Source organism: Asterias amurensis, chromosome 11 (genome assembly GCF_032118995.1).
Source record: "Asterias amurensis chromosome 11, ASM3211899v1".
Taxonomy (NCBI): domain Eukaryota; kingdom Metazoa; phylum Echinodermata; class Asteroidea; order Forcipulatida; family Asteriidae; genus Asterias; species Asterias amurensis.
The window spans coordinates 14,213,565-14,238,353 of NC_092658.1; the positions used below are offsets into that span (position 1 = coordinate 14,213,565).

The 24,789-nt window shown below is 38.7% G+C and overlaps 1 protein-coding gene and 1 long non-coding RNA gene across 2 annotated transcripts in view; one reads left to right on the plus strand and one right to left on the minus strand.

Annotated features, from left to right (window-relative positions):
• Positions 1 to 159: 159 nt before the first annotated feature.
• The window catches only part of LOC139943689 (uncharacterized), a 34,081-nt gene continuing 9,451 nt past the window's right edge, over positions 160 to 24,789 (plus strand). The window contains exons 1-3 of the long non-coding RNA XR_011786881.1: positions 160 to 241; positions 14,866 to 14,954; positions 24,363 to 24,570. This is a non-coding gene — a long non-coding RNA (uncharacterized lncRNA). The remainder of the gene's footprint in view (positions 242 to 14,865; positions 14,955 to 24,362; positions 24,571 to 24,789) is intronic.
• On the minus strand, positions 3,893 to 6,573 carry LOC139943671 (uncharacterized). Its single transcript, XM_071940409.1, has 2 exons — positions 6,440 to 6,573; positions 3,893 to 6,056 (listed from the first exon to the last, which is right to left on the minus strand). The coding sequence occupies exon 2, from the start codon at positions 6,025 to 6,027 to the stop codon at positions 4,294 to 4,296; it is 1,734 nt and encodes a 577-aa protein (XP_071796510.1). The 5' UTR covers positions 6,028 to 6,056; positions 6,440 to 6,573; the 3' UTR covers positions 3,893 to 4,293.

Below are 24,789 nucleotides of genomic sequence, written 5' to 3' on the forward strand. Positions count from 1 at the left end.
AGGGCGCTACGCTGCTTGCGTGTTTGCGTAGTCTTTATTACAAAACGTTTAGTTTGATTGGGTTCACTTTTGTACAGCGAGTCCTTACGTAACACCCACGTGCAAAGACAAAACAAGCATTGAATTAAGACCATACATTAAAGCTAAAGCTGAGGAAAGTGACAGTAACAGATGTCACAAAAACAGAAGAATACTTCTCAAGAATTTCTCTAAATAACTGGATGCAACTTGAATACAAGTCGTAAGTACTGCTTGCAAAGTGTTGAAAGAATTTTTTCTTGTTGTCGTTTCTATTGCAATTGGTTGATATGTAGTTGGAGAAATAGCGTAGAATTTAAGTTTATTTTTACTCACTTTTTTTTAATAATGTCTGAATTGTCGATTGCATTAGTTTCGTGATAAATTTTAAACTTTTAATTTTGTTTACTTTGGTGTTGAGGATTTATAGGTTAAGCTTCAGCTTATGTGCCCCTCTTGACTTGCCTAGTTTGGCGTTGGTAAGGGCTGTACTTCAGAGGCTGGGAACTCCAGTGTTTTCCCAGCATGTCCAGCTCCCCCTAAAAATTGGCAGGTTGATCATGGAGTTACTGTTAGTTAGTGTTAGTCTTTAGACTAGACTAGGACTTAGTTAGACCTACTCCTAAAACTATAATGAGGTTTCGTTTGGCTATCGTCTCCTGTTACAGGAGATGATAGCCGGACGAAACCTCATAGTTCTAAGAGTAGAGTTAGACCCAGCACCCATGAGTAACTGGGGCGCTGAATAGATAAAGCCCAGGTTGGACTCCTCCGTGGCACTGACTGACGTCCTACCAGCAGGTCTAAGGCGCTGTACTCCTTTTTCCCTCAAAATTTTGTCAACATCGGTCATAGCTATAGTATGACCGATCGATAATAACAAAATAAGTACAGTGCCCCAGTTGCTGGGTCTAGCAGATTGTCATTGAATTTTATTTGATGAAGATTCAGGAAGTCATTTATACTCCGGACTGCAAAAGTCCTTTGTCTACGCCTCATCCTAGTCTTGCAGTGAGGCTTCTTAATTTTAAGCTTGTGACCCCTTGTTCTGGATTTCATATTCTTTTCAAACTTTTCTTTGACACATATTTTTTAAACATAAATTGTGTTAAGGAAAGTAGGCTATTCTCACTTGATTTAGTTGCAATATTTGTAACCCTCCATCCATCCTTTTGACGGACAAAAGGAGGATCGAACCAACTACAAGCAGACTACACTAACAGTATACACAAGTTTGTTTAATAAGTTGGTCACCCCACCCATAGGATGGCAAGTCCACTTTTTTATTGGGCTTCACATGACACATGAGGAGCAACCCAACAGTATTGTAATGTATTACCAATGCGCCAGACGTGTTTCAAAGTGTAATGTTTCACAATATGTTTATACTGTCAAACCCTGCTAGGCTGCTGTAGGCTTCTTTATACCATGAGGTTTTTGTTGCCATTCATTTTTTTTTAAGAGTGAGTACCAAACAAATTTAACTTCCCAACAAGTTGGCCTATCAGTTCAGGGGTGGATTTCACAAAGAGTTAGGACTAGTCTTATCTCGAGTTAGGACCATTTACTCGTCCTAACTTAGGACTATCCATGCAATTTGTATATCTCCTAGGACTAGTCTAAGTTAGGACTAGTCCTAACTCTTTGTGAAATCGACCCCAGGATTTATTTGTACTTGTTTTATTTTTATAACAACATCCAACAACGCCAATAACAGGATAGGAAACCAGAAAAAGTTGTTCAGTTTTAAAGGAAGAAAAACCCTCGATCAAACCCACACACATCAGGAAGGGACCTTTTTATAATGAATCCCTTTTATAATCAAACTTCCTGGATTGTGTCATTATACTATTGATGAACTACATGAACTATTAGTTTCATTTTGAGAACATTCAAAAATCATAAAATTCACAAAGGTTTGGTAACGGTTTTCTCTGAATATAGTTTATCTTTTAAGCAACAATTTATTGTCAATAAACTGAGTTATTAAAGTAGAGGCACTGCTTTTGATTATATTGTAAACAATAAAATAATAGTGGCTTCTTATATATCTGTCATGCAGTGACGCTCATGGTGCTTCAATATTGTTACCCCTGGTCACTTAGCCTTAAATCATTCCTTAAACCATCTCCGCTCTCTGGGGAGTATGTACAGCCTGTGCTGCCAAATATCAAGTGACCATTTCCGCTCTCTGGGGAGTATGTACAGCCTGTGCTGCCAAATATCAAGTGACCATTTCCGCTCTCTGGGGAGTATGTACAGCCTGTGCTGCCAAATATCAAGTGACCATTTCCGCTCTCTGGGGAGTATGTACAGCCTGTGCTGCCAAATATCAAGTGCACTATCACATGAACCATCTCTGCCCTCGCTGGTACCCATTTACCCCTGGGTGGAGAGAAGCTTTGGTTAAGTGTCTTGCTCAAGGACACAACTTGAGTTCGAACCCACACTCTGCCAAACAGAAACAGCAGAGCTTGAGTTCGGTGCTCTCATCCGCTCGACCACAACCTCCCCCATTGTGACAACCAAAAATAAGTTCTTTATAAGAATTAGGACCCACAAACCCTTTTTCAGGCCCATGATGCCAAGTACACATTTTACGTGAATCTTTGTAAATTTGTTCACATAATTAAAACATTTCCTAGTAATTCTTGTTTAAAGCTTGCGTAACATCTTTCAAATGAATATATGTTTGCTGATATTTTGTTTTGGATTAATGCAAAACAAACTTGCAAAACTCAGTGGAGAGTGTACTTTGTCAGCCATTTGTTCAAACACTCCTTCTTTTGTTAGTTTTGTTTCCTGCTTTACAAAGTTTTATACAAGTCAAGAACATTTGAGTTTCATTTGAATTTGAAAAAAACAACAACATACTTTTGGTAGTTGTCAAAGACCAGTAAATCCTTTGTGTATCCCAACATAGTGTAAAATAAAAAAATTAATGTGGAAAATTTTGCTCAATTGTTCATAGAAGTAGCAAGAAAAATGAAAAAAATAACACCCTCTGTGTTGCATAAAATTGTGTGTTTTCAGATGCACTATGCCTGAAGTCTTTGTAAATTTGATTTTGTGTGTGATAAATAACCTCTGTTTCCAAAAACATAATTTCAACTTAGGGTATTTTATGATATCAACAGCTCTTCAGTTCTCTTTACCAAGTCATATTTTAAAGTCCATTAATTTTTGGAGTAACTACCAAAGGTATAGGCCTAACCTCCTTTAGAAATCCCATTTAAAAAACCTGAATATAGTGATATATGCATCATTGAAAGCTATAACTTTAAACTTCTTCCTGTGAAAATCAAACAAAACTTGACTGTTACTAAGTATAGTTATACACTAAACAAAAATATCTGGACAACAAATAGTAACTTAATGTACTCCCAAATGAAATCTCATGAAATCTCCTGAATACTATGACAATTTTTGGTTACACAGTTTCTGACTTACAAATTGTAGTGAGCACAAAAAGTTGCCTAATACCAAAAATGTTTGCTTTTTTAGCAAAATAAGTTACCAACCAGAATGAACCATTACTATGACTGGTACCCTGGTCAATTCTTGCTTGGCCAACAAATTTGCTCAGTATATTTTTCTGCTTCAAAGGGTGTATGTACTTTTTGTAGGACAAAAAACACAATGTCCACAGATTTACACTAAACTTACACAGTTTGAAGATAAAATGATAGTAGAAAGCTTCCCTTAAAATATTATGTGCTGAGGTGCTGTAGTTTGGGGTAATGAATAAAAAAACAATGTCATGAGACCAAAATTATTTTAAGCATTTACAAACGTATTTTCATTACATTGTTTTACTCATTTCTCAAAAACTACAGCACCTCAGTAAGTAATATTTGAAGGGACGCTTTCCACTATCATTATCTTCAAACCCTGTAAGTTTTTATGTAAATCTATGGACATTTTTAAAAAGTACCCAGATCCTTTAAAACAGCTTTATGAAGTTGGGCCCTGCTTGAGAACCTTTCATAAACAAACATGCAGTAATTATCATTTCAAAGGGTATGCAACCTGTACAGTGTAGTGTGGAGTTTTGGGGGGCTTAGCATACCAAGCCTGATACTTCACGAAGGCATCAAAGGCAATTGCCTCTATGCCCCCTGGTCAATGCCATCGTGCCCTTGACATGCTGTGCCTCCAGTAACAAATTTACAACTTCCTCATAGGGTGCCCTTAATTGTAAAGAAAATGCAGTGCCACGTCTTTGCCCTTTCAAAAACGAAGCATACAGGCTTGTTATACTATGTTTCATAGTCTTTATTCATGGTGATAAATTTGAACTGATTGGTATGCAGCCACAACCAGATCACCTGCTGGTGTGAATGTGATTCCACACGGATCGACACACTCCTTGATGATACATCCAATATACTTGCCATCAGGACTGTAATGATGGATGTCGCCTGTTGATGATTCTAGTCCTTTCCAAACAGCAATATAAACGCAGCCGTCAGTGTCGCAACAGACTCCACAAGGCCTACCAGACTGATTGATATCTACTGAGAATACCAAGTCACCATTGTAGCCCACTGATACCAGCTTCTTTTTCTTGTAGTTGGTGTAGATGAGTCGTTGTTTGTAGGTTGTCAAGTATCCACCTATTCCTGGAGCAGGAATTGTGGTAGTGAGGGATCCATCTGGTTTGTGAATAGAGATCTCATTCATGTTTTTATAACCCACTACTATCAGATTGTTATCATCCACTGCAATACATGATGGTTTGCTGCCTGATTGCCCTGGTGTGAACTGATGGAGGAGCTGATAATTCCCGCTGAAGATCTTGACTGTTTGATTATCAAGAACAATCAGCTCATCCTTGTTGTTCACGGTCATCTTTCTTGGTTTAATGAGACCTTCAACTGATAGGGTTTGAGGCATGACAGTAGATTTAGGCTTGCTCCCTGCTGGTATTGAAATCCAGCATGTGTTGTCAAAATTTGACACAAAAATATCACTGTTGGAGTTTGCAGAAACATCCTTTGGGAAAATCCTATTTATTTGCTGTGCTTTGTTCATATATGTCTTCATTTCTATTTTCAATGTCCACTTATTTTGCAGCACCAGTCTCCCAATTGATTTCTGATCTTCTTTGAAGTTCATATAAGTCAACCCATCAGGTACTTTGCTTGGCTTCATCCTTGTGTAATCTTCAAGGTCTTGTAAAAGTTTCTCTATGAGCTGTACAATCTCACAGCTTCCTTGATCCATGAGATGGTTAACCTCATCCTGCTTGTGTTCTGCTTTGGTCATCTTTTTGCAGTTTGTCGCTCGTGCAGTTTCCATTGTCTTGACTCTGTCTTGATAAATCTGTTCTGCCTCATCCATCAATTTCTGCTTCTCCTCAATGAATCTTTCAACCTCCATGGCAATCTCTTTATCAGCTTTCTTAGAGATTTTCTCTTTAGTAGCAGCAAACATGGAGTCCAATGTCTTGCGAGACATGTCTATTTCTTGAATAGCAATATTGAACGTAGCAATACACTGTCTTACTTTTGACAGCAGTTCTTCAGCGTGATGTTTGCTTTTGTCTAAAGCTTCAGTTGGCTCGAGGGCTGGGTGTAATCTGTGATCTTTTGCGATGCAAGTTGTGCATATTAATATGTTGCATCTGTCACAGTACATGATAAGATCCTTGTCAGTATGCTTGCTACATTTAGAAACATGCTCCTCACTTGGTACTTGCTTCTCTTCCTGGCATTTCAGTCGTTTCTCCTGTGCTACGATGACTTCTAACAGAGTAACAGTCTTAAAGTCAGTTTTCAGACCTTCGATGCCATTTTCTTCTAGCACGATGTCTTGTCTACAGACTGGACAAGAAAGTATTGCTGTACTTGGAGTTTTCTCTTTGAGATTTTGAAGGCATTGAAGACAGAATGAATGAGAACACTCAAGTAGTTTGGGTTGCTTGAAGCGTTCACTGCAGATTGGGCATTCAAGATGACTCTGACTTATCTCTTCTAGCATTGACTGAGCTGTTATATTGGATGCCATTCTGATTGGAAGCTAGTTGAAATGTTGAGCTGTGAATGACAGAGGAAAAGTACGATCATAAAATGTGCATCAAGTCCTTGTTAGTATTTCCTTTTGTGTAAAAGAGGCCCCAGGCATGGCACATCGCTGAAACTGAGTTCGACTATTTTCTCCAGAAGAAGATCAGAGCATACTGACCACAACGTCAAGTCGAAACCAACTGTTCTTTTCAGAACCACCCATAGAGCTATATAATAAGAACCACCCCAACTTATTTACAGATTGTCATTATAGAATGGTGATACCGCAAACCTTAGGCTACTATATCGTATTTCCACCATGCAGTATCCTTCTTAGACTATTTTTATAGAATGCTTTATGGTTGACAACAGCCCTGGTTGTGTTTAGAATAATCACAGTGAGTACAACTTACCGTATTGACAAGACTAAGATGTCAGGAAACACAGCATCAAATCTTCTCTACAGAAGGAAATGGTACAGCAATAATCTGGTATATATTACAACAACATGGAATTGTTTTCCTTCTACATATTACTAAGTCATAATATGGCTCTGTAGTGTAACTGTGGCATATCACACCCTATTTATATGAGGAAATTCCTGTTTCTTTTTAAAGGGAGGTTATACTAAACAAATTAGGGACCACCAAAAATTACTTAGTAATTTTGATAAAAAAAACCATGCAACTGCCTGGACATAATCACTCAAGATTTTTTGCGAAATTTAAAGAAATGCTACCACTTTTTAAATGAAACTTAAACAGGTAATTTTCATTGTATTTATTAATATTATACATTTAGAGGGCGCTATCAGAAGAAGAATGTGAAAAGTTCACCGTTTGGGCAGACATGGAATAAAACAGTCAAGCTGTTCAAAACCAACCGTATACTTTGCCTTAAAGTGTTGTGCTGTACGCTCTGTATGGTATTGCCTATGATTATTGTACAGATAAACTAATATTGCAGTACAAACAGTTAACACTAACATTAACTTGACATTTATAAAACAAGAAAGATAGTGATAAAACTACACTAACTAAAAATGCCATAAAAAACAACATGAGTTTTCGTTGCAACAAAGTACCCCATTAGATGCATCTATGAAACCGGAAAACTGTGACATACAAGATAACGGATTGTTGAGCATTGGACTGGAGCAAATGTTCATTGTTTTAAAGGAACATTACAGAATAGGTTTTTATTGACAAAACAGTAGCTGTTCATATAGATAAACTGACAAACTTGAAGAAGTTTGAGATTGATCAGCCACCTGGGCCACAAGAAAAAAGTGAAAATACGATTGCACATTTAAACAAAATGTTTTTGTTTTATTGAATAAATCACTCACTGAGCAATACAAGCAGAAACTAGTTTTTTGTCTTCTTCTCATCAAATATGACTTTAAGACAGAAATATTTCAAGAGATGTTTTCTACTATCATCATTAGACCATGAAAGTTATAATGTAAACTCTGTGATCTTAATAAGTTTTTTTATTCTTACCAATTCTGTAATGTTCCTTTAAATGTTGGCTTGAATAATTTCTGGGTTTAAAAGTGCAACCATCCTATAATACAATATCTGGTTCCCTGTCATATCTAAATATATATATAGATATCATATGTGGGAGAAGTGGTTTCAACTCCCACTGTTTTGTTCAACCCAAAATTGTTTTAAATTGTTGTTTACTTTGTTATTTGATATAAAAAGTTGCATCCCAGGGTTCCTATCCTGCTGCTACCAAGGTTGTATAGTTAACGTTGTATAAATCAACTGGATCTTTCCCTTACCAGAAGGTGTTTGCTGATCATTTTTGTACCAATCAATCAAATTTGTACCATAATGTATGAGAAAAATAATGTAATAATCACTCACCTGCCTTGTGACTTCAATAAGAGACGCACTGGTTAAATTCAGGTCAGGTCTATTTTAAATAAAAGCTGCTCCTCTTAGCTGCTATAATTGTGTAAGAGTTTGATGGATTGAGTACTGTTTCCAAAAGGGAACTGTTGCAGTTCGGTTCACCGAGTACTGAAGCCACTAGTGCGTTGCTATAATGGTGTTGGAGTATTGATGGATTGAGTACTGTTTCCAAAAGGGAACTGTTGCTGTGTTATTTACTGAGTATTTAAAGACACTGGACACCATTTGTTATTGTCAAAGACCTGTCTTTTCATTTGGTGTATCTCAAATTATGCATAAAATATATACCTGTGAAAATTTGATCCCAATTGGTCATCAAATTTGCGAGAGAATAATAGAAGAAAAAACGTCCTTGTTGCAAAAATTATGTGCTTTCAGATGTTTGATTTCGAGACCTATCAAATTCTGAGGTCTCGGAACCAAATTCAAATAATTATTTTAGTGAGAAATTAATTCTTTCTCAAAAACTATGTTACTTCGGAGAGAGCTGTTTCTCACAAAATTTTATACTATCAACAGCTCTCCATTACTCGTTACCAAGGTTTTATGCTAATCATTATTTTGAGTACTGTTTCCAATAGTGTGCAGTGCCTTTGAAGCCAATGGCGGGTTACTATTAATGGTGTTGGAGTTTGATGGATTGAGCTCTGTTTCCACAAGAGAACTTTTGTAGTGTATTCAATGAGTTACTGAAGTCAATAGTGGGTTGCTATAATGGTGTTGGATTTTGATGGATTGAGTACTGTTTTTAAAAAAGAGAACTGTTGAGTTTGATTTACTGAGTACTGAAGCCAATAGTGGGTTTATAATGGTGTTGGGGTTTGATGGCTTGAGTACTGTTTTCAAAAGAGAATTGTTGCAGTTTGATACACGGAGTACTGAAGCCAATAGTGGGTTACTATAATGGTTGGGGGTTGGGGTTTGATGGATTGAGTACAATTTCCATAAGAGAACTATTGCAGTTTGACTCACCAAGTACTGAAGCCAATAGTGGGTTTATAATGGTGTTGGAGTTTGATGGGTTGACTACCGTTTCCACAAGAGAACTGTTGCAGTTTGATTCACTGAGTACTGAAGCCACAAGCGTACTGAAACCAATAGCGAGTTACTGAATCCAATAGCGAGTTGCTATAATTGTGTTGGAGTTTGATGGATTGAGTACTGTTTCCATAAGAGAACTGTTGCAGTTTGATTCACCGAGCACTGAAGCCAATAGTGGGTTGGTTACTATAATGGTGTTGGAGTTTGATGGATTGAGTACTGTTTCCACATGAGAACTTTTGCAGTTTGATTCACTGAGTACTGAAGCCACAAGCGTACTGAAACCAACAGCGAGTTACTGAATCCAATAGCGAGTTGCTATAATTGTGTTGGAGTTTGATGGATTGAGTACTGTTTCCATAAGAGAACTGTTGCAGTTTGATTCACCGAGCACTGAAGCCAATAGTGGGTTGGTTACTATAATGGTGTTGGAGTTTGATGGATTGAGTACTGTTTCCACATGAGAACTTTTGCAGTTTGATTCACTGAGTACTGAAGCCACAAGCGTACTGAAACCAATAGCGAGTTACTGAATCCAATAGCGAGTTGCTATAATTGTGTTGGAGTTTGATGGATTGAGTACTGTTTCCATAAGAGAATTGTTGCAGTTTGATTCACCGAGCACTGAAGCCAATAGTGGGTTGGTTACTATAATGGTGTTGGAGTTTGATGGATTGAGTACTGTTTTCACATGAGAACTTTTGCAGTTTGATTCACTGAGTACTGAAGCCACAAGCGTACTGAAACCAATAGCGAGTTACTGAATCCAATAGCGAGTTGCTATAATTGTGTTGGAGTTTGATGGATTGAGTACTGTTTCCATAAGAGAACTGTTGCAGTTTGATTCACTGAGTACTGAAGCCACAAGCGTACTGAAAGCAATAGCGACTTAATACTGAATCCAATAGCGAGTTACTATAATTGTTTTGGAGTTTGATGGATTGAGTACCACTTCCATAAGAGAACTGTTGCAGTTTTAATCATCGAGTTCTAAAGCCAATAGTCGGTTGATTACTATACGAGTGTTGGATTTTGATAGATTGAGTACCATTTCCACAAGAGAATTGGTGCAGTTTGTTTCACTGACTACTGAAGCCACAAACAGGTTACTATTAAATTGTGTTGGAGTTTGATGGATTGAGTACTGTTTCCATGGAGAACTGTTGCAGTTTGATTCACTGAGTACTGAAGCCACTATGGTGTTGGAGTTTGATGGATTGAGTACTGTTTTCATAAAAGAACTGTTGCAGTTTGATTCACTGAGTGCTGGATGAACCCAAAAGTTTGTTGCTATAATTGTGTTGGAGTTTGATGGATTGAGTACTGTTTCATAAGAGAACTAATGCAGTTTGATTTACCGAGTACTGAAGCCAAAAGTGGGTTAATTACTATAATGGTGTTGGAGTTTGTTGGATTGAGTACTGTTTCCATAAGAGAACTGTTGCAGTTTGATTCACCGAGTACTGAAGCCAAAAGTGGGTTAATTACTATAATGGTGTTGGAGTTTGATGGATTGAGTACTGTTTCCATAAGAGAATAATTGCAGTTTGATTCACTGAGTACTGAAGCCACAAGCGTACTGAAAGCAATAGCGACTTAATACTGAATCCAATAGCGAGTTACTATAATTGTTTTGGAGTTTGATGGATTGAGTACTTTTTCCATAAGAGAACTGTTGCAGTTTTAATCACCGAGTTCTAAAGCCAATAGTGGGTTGATTACTATACGGGTGTTGGATTTTGATAGATTGAGTACCATTTCCACAAGAGAATTGATGCAGTTGTTTCACTGACTACTGAAGCCACAAACGGGTTACTATTAAATTGTGTTAGAGTTTGATGGATTGAGTACTGTTTCCATAGAGAACTGTTGCAGTTTGATTCACTGAGTACTGAAGCCACTATGGTGTTGGAGTTTGATGGATTGAGTACTGTTTTCATAAAAGAACTGTTGCAGTTTGATTCACTGAGTGCTGGATGAACCCAAAAGTTTGTTGCTATAATTGTGTTGGAGTTTGATGGATTGAGTACTGTTTCATGAGAGAACTAATGCAGTTTGATTCACCGAGCACTGAAGCCAATAGTGGGTTAATTACTATAATGGTGTTGGAGTTTGTTGGATTGAGTACTGTTTTCATAAAAGAACTGTTGCAGTTTGATTCACTGAGTGCTGAACCCAAAAGTGAGTTGCTATAATTGTGTTGGAGTTTGATGGATTGAGTACTTTTTGTACAAGAGAACTGTTGCAGTTTGATTCACTGAGCACTAAAGCCACAAAAGGGGTGACTATTAAATGATGTTGGAGTTTGGTAGATTGAGTACTGTTTTTACACTGTTGTAAAGTTGTGCTTTTCAAAGTGTCCAGGGTTTCAAGACATTAAATAAACCTTAATATTTTCTCAATCACAGTGGACCAACTTGGTTTGGCTGTCTTAGTTGGGTACATCTACACACCATGGATATAAATGCTTTCCTGAGCTGTTCATACTTGAATCCATACAAGACGGGATTTATGGCAGAATTAAACAAGAACAGAAGTGCAATTACCTTCCATATGGCCATATTAATATCGAAAAGGTGTACAGGCAGAAACACGGATATGGAATACCAGATGGCTCCTGGCACAACAAGAATAAGGAAAGCTGTGGTGATGATAGCGAGAGTGCTGGTGACTTTCTTGTGAGCTTGGTGCAGTTCTTGAGCTGGGCCCTGGATTCCTTGCTCTTCTAGGTTCCTGGCTCCTTGTTTCAGATTGATGAGGATTCTGATGTACATCCAAATTGTAGCTGCAATTGGTAGCAGATGCAACAGCATTGCTGCAATGCTCGCGGCTATAGGTTTTTGTAGTTTGCCAATTGCACAATTGTCATTTTTGTGCTGATCTATTAAAAGGACTGAACCAGGCATGAACACTATTACTGGAATTATCCAAACAGCAAGTAACAGCAGCGCGATCTTTCTTCTAGTGAAGTAGCTTGTATACTTCAAAGGTCGAGTGATTCCTATAAACCGTTCATAGTTTGCCAAAGAAAGAATGAGAGCAGAGTGGGCACCGAAGCAGTTGATAAAGAAATAATAAATCTCAAAACTGCTGAACTGCAAAATCATACCTGCTGTACACTGGCTGCTGTTAGAGTGTAAAGATTTGTTTATATAATGGGAACTTTGCAGATTAATAGATGCATATTGAGTACAAAATATAGAGACCAATGCATCTGCAACAGCGAGGTTGAGTATCATCAAATTGGTCACATTACGCAGTTTCTTAGTGTAGATTATAGTCACACATACAAGAACATTTCCAATGAATCCAGCACTTCCAACAATTGGCATCAGGACTTGTAAAACTACAGACAAACTTATGGCTTCATCCATATTGCTGATCCAGTCACTGTTTGTAAAACAGTGTGACACTGATTCGTAGCTGTTCTCTCAATGAAAGCAGACCTGTGTGTGGCTAGTACACCACTGTGAACTCAGTTCTAGGACCGTAATATTGCGGCAATCTCACAAAGGCTAATATGCATCTAAGTAATAATTAAGAGTGACATCCAGAAAAGGTGGTCTGTTCGCAGATACATGAATTGGTTTTGTCAGTCTGTTTGTTACCAAACAAATAATAAAATAAAGTAAGCATCAAGTATAACATCATATAACCTACAGTAATTAAACCTTTTTTTGAAAGCCATTAGCGATATCTGAATACTACAATCCCGGCCCAAATTGTGCTAGGGCCATAAAGCTTAATAAACATTCTCTCCCCCATCCCCCCACTTAATGTTGATTGAAGCGCAGGCTGAGCAATGAGGACCAACATTGAAATTGAAAGGGGGCACAGGGCCTTGGTTTCCACATGAGAACTGTTGAAGTTTGATTCGCTGAGTACTGTCGAATAATGTGACAACCACTGATGATATACCTTGTGACTTCAATAAGAGACACACTGGTTAAAATCAGGTTAAGTCCTATTATTAGATTAGAACTGTTGCAGTTTGATTTACTGAGTACTGAAGCCAAAAGTGGGTTACTATAATGGTGTTCGGGTTTGATGGATTGAGTTCTTTTTCTACAAGAGAGCTGTTGCAGTTTGATTCACTGAGTACTGAAGCCAATAGTGGGTTACTATAATGGTGTTGGGGTTTGATGGATTGAGTTCTGTTTCTACAAGAGAAATGTTGCAGTTTGATTCACTGAGTACTGAAGCCAATAGTGGGTTACTATGATGGTGTTGGGGTTTGATGGATTGAGTTCTGTTTCTACAAGAGAAATGTTGCAGTTTGATTCACTGAGTACTGAAGCCAATAGTGGGTTGCTTTAATGGTGTTGGAGTTTGATGGATTGAGTACTGTTTTCACAAGAGAACTGTTGCAGTTTTATTCACTGAGTACTGAAGCCAATAGTAGGTTTTACTATAATTGTGTTGGAGTTTGATGGATTGAGTAATGAAGCCAGTAGTGGGTTGCTACAATGGTGTTGGAACTTGATGGACTGTTTTCACAAGAGAACTGTTGCTGTTTGATTCACTGCTTTGAAGGCTGTTAGTGTAAAAACTACTTTAAAGTTGTGCTTTTAAGTCTGCTCATAAACCTTGATATTTCCTCAATCACAGTGGACCAACTTGGTTTGGCTGTCTTAGTTGGTTACATCTACACACCATGGATATAAATGCTTTCCTAAGCTGGTCATACTTGAATCCATACAAGACTGGATTTAGAAGTGCACTTATCTCCCCAATGTAGAGAACAATGCATCTGCAACAGCGAGGTTGAGTATCATCAAATTGGTCACATTACGCAGTTTCTTTGTGTAGATTATAGTCAAACATACTTGAACATTTCCAACAAATCCAGCACTTCTAACCATTGGTATCAGGACTTGTAAAACTGCAAACAAGTTTATAGCTTCATCCATATTGCTCACCCAGTCACTGTATGTGAAACGGTGATAGCTGTTTCTGAGTGAAAGCAGACCTGTGTGTGGCTAGTACAACGCAATATACTCCAATATAGGATCACAGTACTAGAAAATAACACAATCACTAATTACCTCTAAGTAATAATTAAGAGTGACACTACTCGAAAGGTGGTCCATCAGCAGATATTGCTTTTTATCAGTCTGTTTTGTTATCAAACAAATAATATCATAAAGTAAGCACTGAGCATATATAATAACCATACAGTAACTATACTTTGTTTGAAGCCGTAAGTGATATCTGAAACTAGCTTTGTGCAATTTCAAATGTTAAACTTGTCTCCCAATAAAAACAATCTTGTTTGTGTAGCTCATTAGAACAAGTTAAACCCTAATATATGAGGATAATAATGTGACAATCCCGCATCGTGACTTCAAAAAAGACACACTGGTTAAAATCAGGTCAAGTCTATCTTATGGTCAGGCCTGTATGCTTTGTTTTTGAAAGGACACAATATAAGGAAATTGTAAATTTGTACTGGAGCATTTCAAAGGCATCCAGGCAATGACCTTGGGGCGTGGGGGCAATCGCTTGTTTTGCCTCTGTGGAGTATCAGGGATAAGGGTGCTCTTTTTAATTGTTTTGTTTTCAAAGAAGTTTTAGTAACCTATCACCAAACTTAATTACCACAGCAGTTGCAAGAAAGTCACTCATATTAGATAAATTGCATTGGTTTTGTGGAATGTGAACAGGAGAATGCTGCATCTTTGTTTTCAGCTGATTTATTATTTGCTAATTGCATGTGTTTGGTGTCATTAGAATGAACAAGCTTTATAGGATTTGTTACATTAAAGCCCCTCTTTGGACCAGTGAAGAAACAGTGGGCTCGAGGAGGGTTATTATTATTATTATGTAGATTTTTAGCATGCGTTTGATCAAACTGAACATCCAATCCATTTACACAGGTATTCTTGGCCCTGAGTGAAAAGGCGACAAAGGTGCAAGAACTGGTTGACAAAGGTTGCAGTCATCTCTCAGTACTGGAGTTCTGAAGGTATATAGTCGATGATCACTCGCACAAGAGATGTTAAATATCTGAAGAAAATTAACAAAATATAATCCAAAGTTATGCTTTATATAAAGGTTAGTTTTAAGCTAAGAGGATTGGGTTTGGGAGTGGTGTAAAATATACAGCTTGACATTATTAGTTATCACATGAGCACGAATGGAAAACAGGAGTGTTATCCATACTTTTGTAAATCTTTCACTGGTAAAATAAGTGGTTAACAAATAAAAAGCCTATTTTCTCATGAGTGGAAAATACAACCTGATGTATAAAGTTTCTCTCAAGGATACTGACGAAGAACTTACACCAGCATTACCGAAGGTAGCTGTAATTTTGTACATAAATCATTAAAAAATTACCACTTCAAGTTAAACTCAAATGATATATTATAAAGCAGGATGCATTTGGTTGTAGTTAACCTCTTCAGAAAATGGTCTGACTTACATTTTTTTAAATTTCTTGAAGTCTTAAAATATTTGTAGAGCATAATCCATTGGATGCAATCTTATCTAGGATTCTCATTCTAAAGGTTTGGTCCAACTGGCTAAATTAAACAATATCAAAATAAATACACCCTGTGTTCCTGAAAATCAGGGGAACAATTATTTTGACTAATCTTTTTGATGCGCTTTGCCTGACACAAGTAATGGGAAGCATGCTCCATTTGAATCAGTGTTGGTTGGGACTAGAACCCACCACCAGTCCACTGAGAGGCCTGTTCAGATTCGACATGTGTATTTGCCAACTTTCATTTTTGTGCCCACTTTCACATATCTGTTTTCACATTAGCTAACCACAGAAAAAGTATGCTCCGCAGAACATGTCTACCACTATGGTAGGGTGTTGTGCTCGAGCGGATAAGAGCACCAAACTCAAGCTCATGTGATTCTGTTCGGGAGTTGTGACACTTGTGTCCCTAATGAGCAAGACACTTATGACTACATGCTTCTCTCCGCCCAGGGGTAGGGGTACATGGGTACATGTGAGGGCAGCGATGGTTCTTGTGATTAATATAGCTGAGTAGGGCATATTTGTTGCACAGGCTGTATACCTCCCAGGGAGCTAATGATACCCCTTTACCACAGAAAACTTTTATAGGTGCTCGACAGTTCAAAACGCATAGTCTGTAGACAGCACATCGGACTCGTTTACCAGCCAGTTAGACAAGGGGTCATGTCAACTGCTCTACCACTATTATCATCTATATCTTATCTTGCAGAGTTTGTGGTGTTATTATATAGGTGTAACAAAAACTACACTCAAGAGGCGTTTATACTGCCACAGATTCACAGTCAACACTCAACGCCACTGTTTAGAAACCAACATTAAGAAACTTGCTGTGTATACTGTTTATTTTATCAGAATATTTGAGATTCAAGCTGGAAGCTTTCAGACTTTACTACATGTTTTAATTCATGGTTGGTTGGTGATTAATCAAGATATAAATAGACTTCTTTTAAATTGAGAAGAACTATAAGAGTCCAGAAAGTATAAACGGCCGAAATGAAGTTAATAATGGAGCAGTTGACTCGAAACTCGAAAGGATAGGCTTAAAGTTGTCATTCAATCTACCTGAAGCTCATTTTCAGTAGGTGTATGTTGTCAAAGCATTGATAAAGTAAAAACAAAGCAGAACAAACAGGAGGTCCTCGATTACATTATGTTAATCTATTGTTGTGTTTGTGTGGGGGTGGGCAGGGTTGTGGGGGTCAGTGTGTGAGTTGTGTTTGTTTACATCTCGACCCTTTGGTTTCCTTAAACCCCTTCTCTTGCACCAAACAAATCTAACCATTTGTCATGTTCAACAGTCAACGTATAGTTGTTGGTTTAACAGAGAACTTTTGTTTTGTTCAGGTTGGGTAATCTTCAATTTTTTGAAACTCGGGGAAATGTTCATTAGGATCCCACCCCAACCCCACCTCAAAAAATAAATTAAATAATACTAATAATTTAAGCGATAAACAAACTTTGCCTTGTTTCATTTTAAACAAACCATAAATAGTAAACAAGCAAAACAATTGAACAAAGTGATCAATACTCTCATAATTTAAAAGAGTAAAAAATACCACTCTTTACATTTCGAGCTGTCCTACATACGGCTTTTCAAAAAGAGTGGTGATAATTTCACTCTTTTCGAGGGGTTTCACTCCAGGACAGAGTGAAAAATCTCTCAAAAAGATGCAAAATTCAATCTAAAAGAGTGGAATACCACTCGTAAAAGAGATGTCCTTCATATGGCTTTTCAAAGAGTGCCTTTTCACTCTTTTACATTAATAAGTTTTCTCTTGTGGTTTTGTATGCTATTATTTTAAATAATTTGATGTTCTGTGAAACGCTGTGAATTCTGGAAATATTAGGGCGGTAATTGGCCCTTATTTTACGTCAAAAGGGAAAGAAATTAGGGGGACTAAGTAATAGTATAAAAGATTAAAAGTTATAACAATAATCCAGAAAGGCTGAATTTCCCGGGGCCCTACATTCACAACATTTATACCAATATATTTTTATGTTGTTTTAAAGAAAGACGTCGCGGCAACAATTCCTTTTTTTCACTCGTTTAAAAGAAATCCCTGGGAAAAACCTCAGGAGGTCTACACCAAAAGCGTTTATCGGCGCTACTGAGTGCCCCGGCCCGATTTGCTTTGCTAAATTGCATCTTTGTTTTGCAAGGGGGACATAAGGCAATAGTTATTGAATGTCTTACTTATTTTTCTCGAAGATGGAACTCAGGAAGTCTGAAACAAAAATGCTCGGCATCGTTCTATGTTTTTTTTTACACAGGTTACAAAATCCCTTATTCTCGTCCCCGCCGTTCGACCAACCAACGTAGTTTTTCGAAGCTTAACCCGCCCCCTTTGAAACTATAAATGGTAGAATCGGTTTAGTTGGAAAAATAAATAAAACGAAGTCACAGTGTGACTTGGGCCTATCTCAGATAATAACTTAAACAGCGGCGGTCTTTTTTCGGAGTGAATAATTCGACTGCCTTGAGCAAGGCTAATTCTTATGTCTATCCCATGCCAAGAAACAGGTCCTGGAGGTTAGTACATTATGAATGTATACTAACCTCTGAGATCTGGTAATTTAACGAAAAATGATCATGCCTATTAAACATTCTGTTTCTGAATTCCTGTACACGTTCTGTTTCTGAATTCCTGCATACGTATATCCATCCCAATGTCGGTAAACAGGTCCTGGAGTTTTAAACATTAATATACAAACCTCTGAGACCTGGTAAAAGTATAAAATCATTACTACAAGTTCTGTTTTCAAATTCCTATAACCATCCCCATGTCAAAAACAGGTTCTAGAGGTTAGTTTATTAAATATACTAACCTCTGAGACCTGGTAACTAAATTTCACGGCCAATAGGCATATCAAGCAGGAAACTTTAAGAGAAATTTTATTGTCACAAAACATGCTTGCTTCATGTAATAAGGTTTCTGTCTCATGAGAAAAAATCACAGCATTTAAAGCTATAACTGTAAATTGTCGCTATAACCATCCCCTTGTCAAAAACAGGTTCTAGAGGTTAGTTTATTAAATATACTAACCTCTGAGACCTGGTAACTAAATTTCATGGCCCATAGGCATATCAAGCAGGAAACTTTAAGAGAAATTTTATTGTCACAAAACATGCCTGCTTATAAGGTTTCTGTCTCATGAGAAAAAATCACAGCATTTAAAGCTACAACTGTAAATTGTCGCTATAACCATCCCCATGTCAAAAACAGGTTCTAGAGGTTAGTTTATTAAATATACTAACCTCTGAGACCTGGTAACTAAATTTCATGGCCCATAGGCATATCAAGCAGGAAACTTTAAGAGAAATTTTATTGTCACAAAACATGCCTGCTTATAAGGTTTCTGTCTCATGAGAAAAAATCACAGCATTTAAAGCTAAACCGGAAATTGTCGCTACTTTGGGCTGATCAATTGTTAAACCACATGGGAAACCGATTGGTAAGTGATTTAATAATTTAGAGTTGAAACATGAAAAACTTAATACTAGAGCAGGAACTCAAATTTAGCATGCTAGTGCTCCGCCAACTGATCTGTATCGTATCAACAGCTAGTATCTATAGCTGAGTTGGTTGAGCCCTAGCTCGGTATACCAAAGAACAATGCTTCAAATCCTGTCCTGCTAGTAAATTTGTCTTCCTTTCAATGCCAAACAAAATAAAACAATGTACCCATTCAGCTTCTCTTGTGGTTTTTAATTTTATACTGGAAATAAAAAAGTTGCATTCTCTTTAAGGTGATCCCCTGACTGCTGCTTCTACTGTAAACTTGTGTGTGATCCCCGAGTAACGATATTGACCAAACAGATATTCAGCCAACATGTACAAATGTAGATAATAGCACGTTTAAAGAGAGACCATTGGTTCATATCCCGTTCTAGTAAATTGTCTTGCTCAAACCCTAAATAAATTTAGGTGTAGAACTGTCATTTTTAACTTAAAGTCACCTGGAAATATATATTTTTTTTTCTTCAAACATTAGAGTATATGTTCCTGAACAATAAAATAATTTTGTTGAAAAAAAAAAAAAGTTGTGTGGGGTGACTTCCCCTACCCCTATTGTGACGTCAATCGTTCGAACATCGAACACACGTACGTGCCAATACGTTCAAGTCCTAGTCGTGAGTTTGTAATGCAAGATTTTTTTCTTGCATTTTTCCGGCAATATCGACCAGGTGTTTTGCTGCTGGATGCAGCAAAATAACTGAAGATGGGGTCAGTTTGCAAAGTGGTCCGGTCCAACGTCTTTTACATCGCTGAACAGCAAACAGCAGACCTACCGAGTCTCACGCATTAGGCGTAAGGCTCACGCATTTGGGCTCTGTCTCACGTTCACACGCACAGCAACCATTTTCTCATGCATTGGGGCCAGACCGGGAAATAAAATAAAATTAACAACAATGCATTGCCAAATCACGCTTGTGTGTACAATAAACGCAATCTACAATGTTTGCACAATCTTCAGATTGCACGCAGTTTATCAGAATTATAGTTTTTCCCGATTCATTTAGCAAATTTGTTAAATGCGCTCCACTAGCGAAAACACAACAGGCAGAAGAAGTGAGCGGAGGATTTTGGACATTATTTTTAGTCAATTTTATTTGTATTTTTGGGGGAAATAATCTGACACAATCGTACCTCCACATTAACCATCAACATCTCCTGTGTACCTCATATGTGAGTTTTAATTATTCTGAACAGGTTTTTGAAGCATTTTTGAACACTTTTTTGTCCACAATTAAATTTCTGAAATTTTGTTTATTTTATAAAAAATTTTAAAAAAAGTTGGGCGGCAATTTCGAAAGGCCTTTTTAAACTGACATTTTTTCTTTTTCAGGGGGGGGGGGGTGTGGTGGTGGTGAGCTTAAACAAATCTCACGCAAAGCTGGCCTCTGGACTTGGCATCTCTGAAACAAATAGAGCTTCAAGAATTTGGAATGTACTACAAATTTTGACATGAAGAAAAAGGTTCTTTTCTAAAACATGACGCCGTCCCAACAATTTTTTAAACATTAGTTAATTATTAATTCATGTTCCACTCATCAAAACACACATTTTAGTGACAAAAGCTTTTTTTTTTGACAAATCCAAGTGACACTTCTAAGTTACTTTTTGTAGGTAAAAAGCAGGATGGTTGTGGGTGCTTTGACAACTAACAGCTAGGATGGTTGTGGTTGCTTTGACAACTAACAGCTAGGATGGTTGTGGTTGCTTTGACAAGTAACAGCTGGGATGGTTGTGGGTGCTTTTCAGGTAAAAAGCAGGATGGTTGTGGGTGCTTTTCAGGTAAAAAGCAGGATGGTTGTGGGTGCTTTTCAGGTCAAAAGCAGGATGGTTGTGGGTGCTTTGCGAGCAACAGCTAGGATGGTTGTGGATGTTTGCAGGTAAAAAGCAGGATGGTTGTGGGTGTTTGCAGGTAAAAAGCAGGATGGTTGTGGATGTTTGCAGGTAAAAAGCAGGATGGTTGTGGATGTTTGCAGGTAAAAAGCAGGATGGTTGTCGATGTTTGCTGGTTTAAAGCAGGATGGTTGTGGGTGCTTTTCAGGTAAAAAGCAGGATGGTTGTGGGTGCTTTGCGAGCAACAGCTAGGATGATTGTGGATGTTTGCAGGTAAAAAGCAGGATGGTTGTGGGTGCTTTGCGAGCAACAGCTACGATGGTTGTGGATGTTTGCAGGTAAAAAGCAGGATGGTTGTGGGTGCTTTGAAGAGTAACAGCTATGATGGTTGTGGGTGCTTTGACGAGGAACAGGCATGATGGTTGAGTGTGCTTTGGCAAGTAATATGCGGGACCGTTGTAGGTGCTTAAACGAGTAACAGGCAGGATGATTGTGGGCATTTTGATGAGTAACACACAAGATGGTTGTGGGCTGTGATAAGTAACACGAAGCATGGTTTAGGGTGTTTAGACAAGTGAAATGCCGGACGGTTGTGGGTGATTTGACGAGTACCATGAAGGTGGTTGTAGGCGCTTTGACAAGGAACAGTTAGGGTGGTTGTGGGTGCTTTAAGGAGTAACATGCAGGATGGTTGTGGGTGCTTTGACAGGGAACGGCTAGGACGGTGGTGGGCGCTTTGATGAGTAGCATGCAGGATGGCTGTGGGCGCTTTGACGAGTAACAGGCAGGTTGGTTGTGGGTGCTTTGATGAGTAGCATGCAGGATGGTTGTGGGTGCTTTGCAAGTAACAGGCAGGCAGTTGTGGGTGGTTTGACGAGTAGCATGCAGGACGGTTGTGGGCGCTGTGACGAGTAACAGGCAGGATGGTTGTGAGTGCTTTGACGAGTAACATGCAGGATGGTTGTGGGTGCTTTGACTAGGAACAGCTAGGACGGTGTTGGGCCCTTTGATGAGTAACATGCAGTATGGCTGTGGGCGCTTTGACGAGTAACAAGCAAATTGGTTGTGGGTGCTTTGACAAGTAACAGGCATGATGATTGTGGGTGCTTTGCAGGTAAAAAGCGGGATGGTTGTGGTAGCTTTGACGAGTAATAGCTGGGATCATTGTGGGTGCTTTGACGAGTAACAGGCATGATGGTTGTGGGTGCTTTGGATCGCGAAGTTGTCCGATTCTAGCTGGATTCTAGCTGAAAATAAAGGGATCTTCAGCTGCTTCAGGAGATTTTTATTGAAAATATTGGCAGCAAAATCATTACAGTGAGGGCAATGTAAAGCCATACTTTCGTGCACAAACACATTGACATTCTTTAATCATTCTCATGGATTTTCCTAGTTGGTGGCATTGCCTTTACGCATTACTGACCTTGTTCAGCCAGCGGTAAGGTCTCATGTTACAAACTCTGAAATATTCTTCAGTGATTTCAAGAATTTAGTCTTTATTGAAAAAAAATTGCAAAAACAATCATGTTTTGTTAACGCAGTTTATATGCAGTATGCCATGTTTGTTCAAATTTAATACCAATAGGTCACATGACGCACTGAGCGCAATCGGTCTATGGGATAGTTGTGGGTGCTTTTACGCGTAAAATGCAGTCGGTCTATGGGACGGTTGTGGGTGTTTTTATGCGTAAAATACAGGATGGTTGTGAGTGCTTCGATGAATAGCAGGTAGGATAGGTGTGGGTGCTTTCAAAAGTAACATGTAGGATGTGGGTGTTAAGCAAGTAAAAGGCAGGATTGCGGGTGCTTTGCAAATAACAATTAGGATGGTTGTGGGTGCTGTAGACGAGTAACGTTCAGGATGGTTGTGGGTGCTGTGACGAATAACAGGCGGGACAATTGTTGGTACTTTGAGGAGTAGAAAGTAGGAAGATTGTGGCGCTTTGAGGAGTAACAGGCAGGACGGTTGTGGGTGCTTTGATGAGTATCAGGCAGGTTGGTTGTGGGTTGTTTGATGAGTAACAGGCAGGACGGTTGTGGGTGCTTTGATGAGTATCAGGCAGGTTGGTTGTGGGTTGTTTGATGAGTAACAGGCAGGTTGGTTGTGGGTTTGATGAGTAACAGCCAGGACGGTTGTGGGTGCTTTGATGAGTATCAGGCAGGTTGGTTGTGGGGGCTTTGACGAGTACCATGCAGGTTTGTTGTGGGTGCTTTGATGAGTATCAGGCAGGTTGGTTGTGGGTTGTTTGATGAGTAACATGCAGGATGGTTGTGGGCGCTTTGATGAGTATCAGGCAGGTTGGTTGTGGGAGGTTTGACGAGTACCATGCAGGTTTGTTGTGGGTGCTTTGATGAGTATCAGGCAGGTTGGTTGTGGGCGCTTTGACGAGTACCATGCAGGTTTGTTGTGGGCGCTTTGACAAGTAACAGGCAGGATGGTTGTGAGTGCTCTGACGAGTAACATGCAGGACGGTTGTGGGCACTTTGACGAGTAACAGCTAGGATGGTTGTGAGTGCTTTGACAAATAACAGCTAGGATGGGTGTTGGTGCTTTAGAGAGTAGCATGCAGAATGGTTGTGGGTGTTTTGACGAGTAAAATGCAGGACGGTTGTGGGCGCTTTGACGAGTAACAGGCAGGACGGTTCTGGGCGCTTTTACGAGTAACAGGCAGGATGGTTGTGGGATCTGTGACAAGTAGCATTTTTTTTTCACCTTAACCTTATAGCATATGAATCACATGTACATATGTGCAGCAAAATGTTTAAATGCTCTATAGATGAGCTACATGTACATGTACACGTAGTAGGCCTGCGTACATGTAGATGTCACTTGTGAGCATCTCACACAAATGGTTGCAGTTTGAGTGTAAATTTGCTCAAACCTCTTATTAAGGGAATAAAGGTGTAGTGACATGTCTTTCACGGCCATTTAGAATTGGCAGGGTCGACCGTTCCCGTGTGATAAAGGCCTGAGCCGAAGGTTTTAATCGGTTGTGAAATACTGAGTCACTACTCTTTTATTCCCATTCATAAATGCCTTTTTGGTTGAAAGGTATAATAAAGTGTAAAACTTATCAGTTTCCGACGTGCTTGAGCTCTGTATGTCACTGTGTACATGTGTTGCATTGTTATGACTGAGTTGGTCATTTCCGACAGTTTCCTGCTCCGTCGTGCGCATCTCGTATAGTCTTGGTGCAAAAATGTTCCGACTTCTCATTTTCCTTTCTCACACAGCCCGGCCAATTTACTCAAAAAGGAACTTAGTTAAATTGCCTTCCTCTCTAGGTACATGCTGGCCAAGCGTCATCTTGGGGGTCTACTGACCAACCTAACTGACGACAGTTCATTGTAATTATTATTCTTAGAAATAAAGTTATTTTTGTTGCTCATATTTTGCTTTTCTCTCGGTGTAAATGTCTTGCGTATATTTATGTTTTGTCTGACTTTCTCTGTGCCATGACCAACAAAGTTGGCCATGATAAATGACTGGGGCTTAAATGTGTACTCTTTTTTGTTTGCCTTTATCTTTTTTTTTCAGAGGGCAGTGGAAATGATGGAGATGCAGACTTTTCACGTGGATCAGGAAAAGCAAAGGCTGGATCCGTGGCTGTTCAATCAGGAGTTTGAGGAGTTCTTGTTGCATCTGAGGTGCATGACATCCCATGAATGAACAGGTGTGCCATCTCTCTATGTGATCTACGCAATGTACAGTATCGTCAATCACGTCAGTATCAGGTCAAAATTACGTGAGTATTTGGCTGTGATTCTTAGATAAATCATTTAATAAGTTGATATTTTACCAGCCTGATGAACTTCTTTCATGATACAGGTCAGTATGCTTCTCCATTAAATGCTGGGCCTATTTTTATGGAGCTGCTTAAGCACAACATTCTGATCAAAAGCAAAACAATCCTTGCTGAGTAAAATCAGAATACCGGCCAAGCCTCCACTTAATTGTTATGCTA

Coding starts and splice junctions, on each gene's coding strand:
- LOC139943671 (XM_071940409.1), bottom strand. CDS start 6,027: ATGGCATCCAATATAACAGCTCAGTCAATGCTAGAAGAGATAAGTCAG.